Genomic DNA, 9,718 nt, shown 5'->3' with positions numbered 1-9,718 from the left:
GCCAGCATGTGACAGCAGTGACAAATGACTCCATGGTGGCATTGCCATGGCTGGCATGTGATACCAGTGACAAATTACTCCATGATAGCATTGGCTATGGTGGCACTGGCAGAGCTGGCACCAGACACTGGTGACAAATGACCCTGCGGTGGCACCAGGGTGGCTTTATTGGGGGTGGGGACATGGGGGGACCCCCCTCAGTCACGTGTGGGGCTCGGTGTCACCTCAGTGTCACCCACAGGCCTTGGGGACTTGGTGCTGCTGTCCTCAGTGTCACCGGTGTCAGCTGTGTCACCTGTGAAAGGTCAGCACAGCCCTGTGTCACCTGTGTCCCCATGGCTCACAGTGTCACCTGCACTCCCGTGCGTCCCCGTGTGTCACCTGCAGACGTGTCCTCGTGTCACGCAGTCACTGAGGTCGCTGTGTCACCCTCGGTGTCCTTGCTGTCCCCAGGGGTTCCCGTGGAGCTCTGGCTGTCCCCATTGTCCCCATCCAGGTGACATTTCTGCCGCAGGAGCTGCCGGTACCGGGTGGCCGCAGCCTCCATGGTGGCCTGGAGCTCGGCCACCTCCACGGCCAGCGTCACCCCTGGGGACAGGGGGACACGGGGGGGACCGAGGGTGTCACGGGGGCCACGACCTTTAGGCCCTCCCCAGGTTTGGGGACACCCCAGATTTGGGGTTTTCCCCCCATTCTTGGGCCCCTCTGGGTTTGGGGACATTTGGTGGTTTTTGGGGACCCCCCAAGTTCCTTCCCAGTCCCCCCCAGTCCCCCCAGTTCCTCACCCTTCTGGAAGCTTCCCTGGGCCTGCCGCAGACTGGGGGGCACCAGGACCCCAAACCAGCCCAGGGGGTCTGGGGGGGGCCGGCTGGGGGTCCCCCCTTTCTCAGGGGCTCCCCGGCGCTGCCGCAGCCCTGGGGGGGAGAGAAAGGTCAGAGACCCCCCCCAAAAAACAACTGAGGGACCCCCAAACATCCACAGGACCCCTCAGAACGCCCCAGCACCCCAAATTCCCCCCAGTTCCTCCCTTGCCCCCCCAGCACCCATAGGTGACATCCCCAGACCCCCCAGTCTGTCCCCAACATGCACTGAGGACCTCTTGGGGACCCCCACACCCCCCCAAGGGACCCCAACCCCTCCTCACCGTCAGCCCCCCCCTGCTGGGGGTCGGGGTCCTCGGGGTCCCCCCCTGTTCCGGGCACCTCCTCAAAGTGGGGGCGTCCCTCGGGGTCCTGCCTGAGGGTGACACAGTGGGGACAGCGTCACCACCGTGCCCCGGAGTCACTTGGCCACCACAGGGACGTCCCAGCAGCCCCCAGAACTCCTAAACCTCCCCCCACATTGGGGACATTGATGTCACCCCTGTGTCACCTCCCCAAACTGGGGTTGGGTCCCTGATGTCCCCCTCCCCATGTCCCTCCCTGTGTCACTGCCACCCCTCTCAGTGTGTCCCCAATGTTCTCATGTCCCCCCCAAAGTGTCCCTGCTGCCCCCACTGAGTGTCCCTGGTGTCCCAGTGTCCTCTCCAGTGTCCCTGTCACCCTAATGAATGTCCCCAATGTCCCAGTGTCCCCCCCAGCGTCCCTGCCACCCCCCTCAGTGTCTCCCAAATGTTCTCATGTCCTTTCCTGTGTCCCTGCCACCCCCCACTGAGTGTCCCCAGTGTCCCTGTCCCCCACCTGTGGCACACACGGACCCGGGGCACCATGGTGGCCCCGTACTGCAGGGACGAGACACGGTGACATCCCAGGGAGTAACGGGCCTGAGCCAGGGACAGCCACCCCTGTGGGGACATCAGGGACAGTGGGGACACAGCCACCCCTGTGGGGACATTGGGGACACAGCACAGGGACAGCCACCCTTGCAGGGACACAGGGGGACATTGAAGGGGACAGAGGGACACCAACTCTGGGGCCACAGGGACACGGCATTAGGGACAGTCACCTGTGGGGACACAAGGGACACTATGTCATGTCCCTTTGTGTCCCCACAGTGGGTGACACATCCCCCCAGCATGTCCCATGATGGTTGGTGTGTCCTCAGCCACATCCCCACAACAGGGGACAGTCCCCAGCTGTGTCCCCATGGGGTTGGCACATCCCTGTAGCAGGTGACACCCACCAGGTGTGTCCTTGTGGTAAGTGGCACCTCCTCACAGGTGTCCCCACGAGGAGTGGTGTGTCCCCTTTGTGCCCCCATTGTGTCCCCTCTGTGTCACCACTGTCCCCATTGTGTCCCCTCACCTGCCGCAGGTGCTGTTCCAGCTGCTCCCGCCGCTGCTGCAGCAGCTCCAGTGCCTCCATCACCTCCAGCGCGGCCTCGTCCAGGGACAGCGACAGCGACCCTGGGGTGGGGGGGACACGGCTCAGGACCCCAAACAACACCCGGGGGGACCCCAGGGGCTCCCCCAGACCCACCAAAACCGCCCCTCCCGCCCAGGGAGCGGCCCCGTGTCCCCACGGTGTCCCGGGGTCCCCCCAGACACCTCCGGGCTCTCAGAGACCCCATCAAAGCACCCCCGGAAACGCGCTCAAAAAGCCCTCGGGCTCCTGAGATCCCCAAAACGACCCCAAAACGTTCCCGGTCTTCTGGAAGCCCCCAAAATCCCCGGAGAGCTCTAAAAACACCCCCGAGACCCCCGGAGGCCCCGGCCCTCCCTCACCGTCCATCGCCGCCCTCACCGCGGCCTCAGGCCCGGCCCCGCCTCGTCCAATCGCAGCCCGCCCCGGCACCTCTCGACCAATCAGCGCACGCAGCAGCACGGGGGGCGGGGCCGGCATGAGGGCCGGCAGCTCAGCGGAGTGACGCCGGCCCGGCCGCCATCTTGAGTGAGGGCGCAGCGTTTCCTCCCCTTTCCGGCAGCACCGCGCGATTCCATTGGTCCGCTGGCGCTCGGCCAATGAGAGGCGGCAGTGCTGGGAAGTGTCGGCGTGTGGGGAGCAGCGCGGAGCGGAGCAGTCGCGGCCATGGTGAGGGGCCGGGGGTTGGGTCGGTGGTCCCGGGTCCCCTCCGTGTCCCACATGACGTCCCAAACTTCCCCTCCGTGTCCCCAATCCTCTCATTTCTATGCCCCCACAGCGGGCCCTCCTCCCCATATCCCCCCTCACGCGTCCCTCACTGTGTGTCCGCTGTCCCTCGATGTCCCCGCTGTCCCCTGATGTCCTCGCTGTCCCCCATCCCTCCATGCCGCCCCCTCAGCGCCCCCCGTCCTCTCATCCCTCCATGTCCCCCTCACTGGGCTCACCCTCATCCCCCCGTGTGTCACCTGAGTGTGCCACCGGTGTCACCTGAGTGTGTCCCCGTGTCTGTCCCCGTGTCGCAGCTGCGTCGCCAGGCCCGGGAGCGCCGGGAGTACCTGCAGCGCCGGGCCAAGGAGCAGCAGCAGCAGCGGCAGCGGGAGCGCAGGGAGAGCCTGAAGCGGGCGCTGGACGGTACCGGAGCACGGGGAGGGGGGAAAGAGGGGTTGGGAGGGGGGAAAAGGGTCTGGGAGAAATCTGGGGGGGTTTTGGAGGAGTTAAGGGGTGTTAGAAGAGATTCCGGGTGTGTGAAAAGGGGGTTGGGGGCGGCAAAGAGGATTTGGAGGAGTTGAGGAGAATTTGGGGGGTCGAGAGGAGTTTAAGGGGGTTGGGGGATGTTTGGGGGTGTTAAAGAGATGAGATGGGGGTGCTGCGGGCCCAGGGGTGTATTTGGGGCTGGGGTATTGCATTGGGGAGGGTTGGGGGTCCTGTCTGAGCCCCCCCGTTTCTCTCCTCACCTCCCAGAGAATCGGCTGCTGCCCACGGAGCTGCGGCGCGAGGCGCTGGCCCTGCAGAAGGAGCTCGAGTTCGACTTCCAGGCACCGGGGGGTGAGAGGGACCCCCAAATCGGGGGAGAGAGACCCCCAAATCAGGGTGGGAGGGTGAGGAGAGGGACCCCCCAAATTGGGGTGGGAGGGACCTCAAAATCAGGGTAGAGGATGGGGAGAGGGAACCACAAATCGAGGGAGAGAGACCTCTGAACCAGAGGGAGAGGGTGGGGAGAGGAACCCCCAAATCAGGGGAAGAATGGGGGGAGGAACCCCCAAATCAGGGTGGGAGGGACCCCCAAATCAGGGGACAAGGGACCCCCAAATCGGGGGGGAGGGTGGTGAGAGGGACACCCAAATCAGGAGGAAAGGTGGGGAAAGGGACCCTCAAATTGGGAGAGCTTGGAATTTCCAAACCCAGGGGTGGGGGACAGGTAAGAGTCTTGAATATTGAGAGGGGAATCCAGGGACAGGAGGGAGCCAGCCCCAAAAAAGACTTAAAAAAAACCTGCCTCCATTTTCAGGAATTTCCCCAAATTCTCTGGGTTTTAAAATTCCCCAAATAAGATTAAATTCACCCCAGAATAAGTTTGGGGTTGCACCAACACCCACACTCTGGGCTGCACCCTAAATCTGGGCTTTGTTCTCCCTACAATGAGCTGTGAATTCCCCAAAATGGGAAGTAAACCCCAAAAATGGGAATTAAACCCCCAAAATCCCCTCAGAACCATCACTGGGTTGACCCCAATGACCCTGGGGTGGGTGTGGCTGCAGTGGGCGGGGCTGGGAGTGCAGGGGGCGTGGTCTGACAAAAGCCCCGCCCCCAGAGACAGGTGACAGTCAGGATGATGAGTACAGGTGGGCGGGGCTGGAGCCCCCCAAGGTGATGGTGACGACATCACGTGACCCCAGCGCCCGCCTACGGCTCTTTGCCAAGGTGGGCGTGGCCATATGTGGGTGTGGTCTGGGGTGGGCGTGGCTCTGGATGGGTGTGGCTGGGTTAGGGTGTGGCCCAAGCTGGGTGGGGCTCTGGAGTTGGTGGGAAGTTTGAGGTGCAGATAAAGCTGGGTGGGGCTGTGAGGTGGGTGTGGTCTGGGTGGGTGTGGCTAAAGCTGGGTGGGGCTCTGAGGTGGGTGTGGCCCAGTCTTAGCACTCTGACCCCACCCCCTGTGGCTGCTCCCATGGGGGTGTGGCCTCGAACAAGGGTGGGTGTGGCTTGGGAATGAGAGGGGCTTGCTTGGCCCCGCCCCTTGGGGGGCTGAGCCAATGCTGGGCAGTAAAACCCATGGGAGTGGGAGGAGTCTGTGGGTGTGGCCTGAAAGTGGGTGTGGCTCATTGTAATCCTAAAATGGTGAAGGGGCGGAGCCACAGGATGGGTGTGTCATTGTCACCCTGTGCTGGGGGGACAGAGGAGGACACAGAATTGGGGACATGGGAGGGGTGATTTGGGGGACACGGGGGGCGACTTAGGGGACATGGAGGGTGACATGGAGGACGTGATTTGGGGGGGGACAAGGGGGGTGATTTGGGGGGGGACAAGGGGGGTGATTTGGGGGGGGACAAGGGGGGTGATTTGGGGGACATGGGAGAGGTAATTTGGAGCACACGGGGGGGTGACTTGGGGGACACAGGAGGGTGATTTGGGGAACATGAGGGGAGTGATTTGGGGGACGGGCGGGTGATTTGTGGGACACAAGGGGGGTCATTTGTGGGACACAAGGGAGGTGATTTGGGGACACAGGGGAGGGAATTTGGGGGACATGGTGGGGGATGATTTGGGGGCCACAAGGAGGGTGGTTTGGGGACACAGGAGGCAATTTGGGGGACACAAGGGAGGTGGTTTGGGGGACACGGGGGAGGTGACTTGGGGGACGGGGGGGAGGTGATTTGGGTGACATGGGAGAGGCAATTTGGGGGACATGGGATGATTTGGTGGACATGGTGGGGGTGATTTTGGGGACACAGGTCGGGGATGATTTGGGGGATACAAAGGAGGTCATTTGGAGGACACAAGGCGGGTGATTTGGGGGACATGAGGGGAGGTGATTTGGGGGACACGGGCGGTGGTTTGGTGGACAGGGGGGAGGTGATTTGGGGGACACGGGGGGGTGGTTTGGGGACACAGGGGAGGCAGTTTGGGGGACGCAAGGGAGAAGTGATTTGGGGGACATGGGGGGGATTTAGGGGATACAGGGGAGGTGATTTGGGGACACAGGGGAGGCAGTTTGGGGACACAGGGAGGGTGGTTTGGGGACATGGGAGGCAATTTTGTGGACACAGGGGAGGTGATTTGGGGCACCTGTTGACGCTGTAGTGGCCCAAGCGGGGGCACGCTGGGTGAAGGAGTGACGCAAACAGGGCGTGGCAGGGCTGTCCCTGACCCCTCCCCGGTGTCCCCATGTCCTTGTCCCCAGGAGCTGTGCCTGCTGCTGCCCGGGGCTCGCCGCATGAACCGGGGCCGTGCCGAGCTGGGCGCTCTGGTGGCGGCGTGCCGGGCTGCGGGCGTCACCGACCTGCTTGTGCTGCACGAGACCCGCGGGCGGCCCGGTCAGTGCCAAACGTGGGGCTGGGGGCACCTTTGGGGGTCTCTGAGGGGAGGGGAGGGACTGAGGGCGTGCCTTGGGAAAGCTGAGATAGAATAGAGATAGGCAGAGTTAATTGAGAAAGTAGGGATTTATTACAAAGATGTTCTCAATGGCTCCACATTGGGCAGCACAAGAGCCCAGCCAGGGTTGCACCCAAGGTGAACCAAAATGGTCACAGAATGAACCCAAGATGGATCCAAATGGTCACAAAATGTACCCAAGATGAGCCAAAATGGTCACTAAATGAACCCAAGGTGAAACAAAATGGACGACTGGTCACGGGGTCTCTCATTTTTATAAGTTGTGCTCCATTTGTATATTGGAGTTAATTGTCCAATTACAGCTTTAGGTTATGGAGTTCGATGTTTCTTTTCTTTTTTTTTTTTCACTCCAAATCGTTTATTTTCTTGTGCCTGGATCATTTATCCTTGCTCCCCAGCGAGAGAAGGAATTGTTTTATGTCCTAGTCTGTGCAGAGAGCTCACCAATACTTAATATGAAGCTCAGACCCACCCACTAAACCAGCACAAACTCTGAAAAATACAAAACGTAAAGCCTTAAAAATATGAAAGCCAAAATCTGAGGGAAAAGGGAATGGGTGGGGCTAATCTGAGGGACGAGGGGAGTGGGTGGGGCTATTTTCAATGGGGTGTGGCCTGTTTGGGGGTGTGTCCTAATCAAGCTCCACCCCCCAGACGGGCTGACCGTGTCCCACCTGCCCCACGGCCCCACTGCCCACTTCACCCTGAGCGGGGCCGTGCTGCGCCAGGAGGTCGGGGGGCTCGGGGGGGCCCCGCTGGCCGCCCCCCACCTGCTGCTGCTGCGCCTGGATTCCACGCTGGGAAAAAGGGTACGGCCAGGGGGACATGGGGGGACATGGAGGGGACAGGAGGGGGAAAGGGGGACACACACCTGGGGGGGATGTGAGGGGATATGGGGGGTACCAAGGGCAGAAATGGGGACAACTGGGGAGGAGCACGGGAGGTCTCAGGGGTGGGGTGACCCCATCCCTGTCCCCTCTAGGTCGGGACCATCCTGAAGCACCTGTTCCCCGTCCCCCGTCCCGACAGCCGCCGCGTGGTGACCTTCGCCAACGAGGATGACGTCATTTTAGTGCGGTGGGTGACACATGGGGACACAGGGACACGGACAGACCCCACCCCCCCCCCCCCCAAACCCCTCTGACCCCCCCTCCCCCACAGGAACCACGTGTACCGGCGCCGGGGGCGGACGGTGGAGCTGGAGGAGGTGGGACCCCGCTTCCAGCTGAGGCGTGAGTGTCCCCTGCTGTCCCCAAAAAATGCCCCCACGTGTCCCCAAATGTCCCAGCAACCCATCCTCGTGTCCCCCCCAGCCTACCTGATCCGCCTGGGGACCCTGGAGCAGGGGGACGCGGCCGACGTGGAGTGGCGCTGGCACCCGTACACGGCCACGGCCCCCAAGCGCCGCCTGCTCAGCGCCACCTGAGCCCCCCAGGACCCCCCAGGTGCGCCCCACCTGCACACCTGAGAGCACCTCGGCAGCCGAGTCCCCTCTGGACTGGCCCAGACACGGCTGGGTTTTTCACAATCAGTTTTTATTTGTAATAATAAATCATTTTTGTTTATATTGGGTTCTGTAAGGATCAGCCGGGTTCTGCTGCGGCCCCTTCTCTGGGGGGGGGGGGCCCAGGGATCCGGACCCCCCCTCACACCTGGGACCACTCGGCCGGGGGGTCCCGCGGGCCCTTGGGCTTCCCAATGCGGAAGTTAAACCCTGAGGGGAGGAGCAGGGGGTCAGTGATGGGGGGCTGGACATTGATGTTCCCCCTAAACCCCCCCAAACCCTTCCCAGAGACCGAGACCCCCCCATGCCAAGACCCCCCCATGCTCACCCAGGCAGGGGCCACTGCCGGTGTCCACAGGGGGGGTCACAACCTCATAGGCGCCATCCGAGGGTCTGGGGGAGCCTGGGGGGGGGGGGGACCAGGGTCAGAATTATCGATCCTGGAGCCTCCTGAGCCCCCCAAATCCCCCCGAGCCCCCCCCAACTCACCCGCCGGGCTGGGGGAGGGGCGGCGCACGGGGCTGCCCGGCAGCGAGCACGTGCCCGAGGGGGCGGAGTCTCGTCCGAAGGGGGCGTGGTCTCTTCCCAAAGGGGAGGGGCCTCTCCCTGCGGCCCCGCCCCCCCGGCGGGGCTTGTTGACCACGGCGTAGGTGACGTCCATGGCGGGGGGCGCGGGGGGCTCGGTCGGCACCGAAACGCTCCTGGATGGAGGGCAGGGAAGGGACGGGACACCTGTCCGCGTCACCTGTCCCCGCTGTCCCTGTCACCTGTCCCCGCTGCGAGCACTCACCTGAGCAGCGCGGGCCGCAGAGCCCGGCGGGCCACGGCGTCCTGGTACAGGGGGGGCTGGGGAAGCACGGGGGGGTCACCTGCAGCCCCCCAAACGGGGGCGGCCGGAACTCCCGCGTCCCCCCAAGCTCTCAGGGCTCCCCGAGCTCTTGGGGTCCCCCCTCGACCGTCCGGGCCCCTTCTTTCACTTCCCCTTTCCGGGGGCAGGAAGTGCCGCGGCCGCCCTCGGGCGCCCACCCCGCCCCGGATGCTCGCGGCCCCCCGAGCTCCCCCCAGAACCGGGGTCCCCCCTCACCTGAACCCCGCGGGCCAGGCTGAGGTGGCCGGGGGGCGGTGGAGGTGCCATGGGGGTCTCGGGAGGGGTCTCAGGTGTGTGGGGCACTGAGGGGACCTGGGGGGTTTTCAGTGCCCCCCGAGTCCCGCCCCTGGGTGGAGCCCCGCCCCTGGGCTGGACCCTAAAGCTGCGCTGGGAATTCCCTGTGGGGGTTTGGGGGGGCTCCTGGGGGACCCTATGGACACTGCAGGGGCTGTTTGGGGGCTCTTCAGGGCTTCTTGGGGTCCCTCCTGCCCCTACAGCAAGTCTGGGGGGGCTCTATAGACCCTCCAGAGCCTCTGTAGAGATTTTGGGTGTCCTAATGGACCCTACAGTCCCTGCATGGGTCCCCTAAAGCTCTTCGGGGGTGCCTATAGAATTTTTGGGGTGCCTTAGAGCTCTTGGGGGATTCCTATAGAGTTTTTGGGGTGCCCTAGAATCGCCCTCGTGTGTCTGTGGCTCCTGGGGCTCACCCGGGCCGCGCAGAAGCCGCGATGGGGCCGTGCCGGGGGGGTCACAGGGGTACCCCACACATTGAGGGGTCCCCTTGGCCCTGGCGGGGCGGGGCCAGGCACCTATAGCCGCCATAGGGATCGCTCTGGTCCCGCCCCTCGGCACGAGGCTCCGTTCTGGCCCCGCCGCCGTGTGACGTCACGGGGAGTCATGAGGGAAGGGGGTGGAGCGGGAGAACCCGCCAAAAGA

At 63.7% G+C, this 9,718-nt stretch overlaps 3 protein-coding genes across 3 annotated transcripts; 1 reads left to right on the top strand and 2 right to left on the bottom strand.

Annotated features, from left to right (window-relative positions):
* Positions 1 to 106: 106 nt before the first annotated feature.
* CCDC115 (coiled-coil domain containing 115) lies at positions 107 to 2,823 on the bottom strand. Its single transcript, XM_058822480.1, is given in 8 exon segments — positions 107 to 295; positions 382 to 588; positions 786 to 914; positions 1,145 to 1,236; positions 1,680 to 1,783; positions 2,244 to 2,344; positions 2,663 to 2,762; positions 2,764 to 2,823. Coding segments are annotated over 7 exon segments (774 nt in total). The 3' UTR covers positions 107 to 295; positions 382 to 400.
* IMP4 (IMP U3 small nucleolar ribonucleoprotein 4) lies at positions 2,777 to 7,942 on the top strand. The gene is made up of 9 exons (XM_058822478.1): positions 2,777 to 2,969; positions 3,323 to 3,431; positions 3,762 to 3,845; positions 4,612 to 4,721; positions 6,199 to 6,331; positions 7,065 to 7,219; positions 7,393 to 7,487; positions 7,572 to 7,642; positions 7,724 to 7,942. Exons 1-9 carry the CDS (start codon positions 2,967 to 2,969, stop codon positions 7,834 to 7,836), a joined length of 873 nt encoding a protein of 290 aa, XP_058678461.1. The 5' UTR covers positions 2,777 to 2,966; the 3' UTR covers positions 7,837 to 7,942.
* Positions 7,903 to 9,058, bottom strand: LOC131570131 (tyrosine-protein phosphatase non-receptor type 18-like). Its single transcript, XM_058822482.1, has 5 exons — positions 8,999 to 9,058; positions 8,705 to 8,760; positions 8,404 to 8,615; positions 8,243 to 8,317; positions 7,903 to 8,124 (listed from the first exon to the last, which is right to left on the bottom strand). The coding sequence occupies exons 1-5, from the start codon at positions 9,047 to 9,049 to the stop codon at positions 8,057 to 8,059; spliced, it is 462 nt and encodes a 153-aa protein (XP_058678465.1). The 5' UTR covers positions 9,050 to 9,058; the 3' UTR covers positions 7,903 to 8,056.
* Positions 9,059 to 9,718: the final 660 nt, after the last annotated feature.

Source organism: Ammospiza caudacuta, chromosome 32 (genome assembly GCF_027887145.1).
Source record: "Ammospiza caudacuta isolate bAmmCau1 chromosome 32, bAmmCau1.pri, whole genome shotgun sequence".
NCBI classification, from domain to species: domain Eukaryota; kingdom Metazoa; phylum Chordata; class Aves; order Passeriformes; family Passerellidae; genus Ammospiza; species Ammospiza caudacuta.
Note: the sequence above shows the minus strand (reverse complement) of the source record. Positions and strands in the feature narration are given on the sequence as shown.

Bases quoted from the DNA above. Each gene is read 5' to 3' on its own strand.
- LOC131570131 (XM_058822482.1), bottom strand. From the start codon at position 9,049: ATGGCACCTCCACCGCCCCCCGGCCACCTCAGCCTGGCCCGCGGGGTT. The intron at 8,761-8,998 runs GTGAGGGGGGAC...GTGCTTCCCCAG, and splicing joins GCCTGGCCCGCGGGGTTCAG to CCCCCCCTGTACCAGGACGC. The intron at 8,125-8,242 runs GTGAGCATGGGG...TCCTCCCCTCAG, and splicing joins CGGCAGTGGCCCCTGCCTGG to GGTTTAACTTCCGCATTGGG.
- IMP4 (XM_058822478.1), top strand. The intron at 3,432-3,761 runs GTACCGGAGCAC...CTCACCTCCCAG, and splicing joins CCTGAAGCGGGCGCTGGACG to AGAATCGGCTGCTGCCCACG. The intron at 3,846-4,611 runs GTGAGAGGGACC...CCCCGCCCCCAG, and splicing joins CGACTTCCAGGCACCGGGGG to AGACAGGTGACAGTCAGGAT.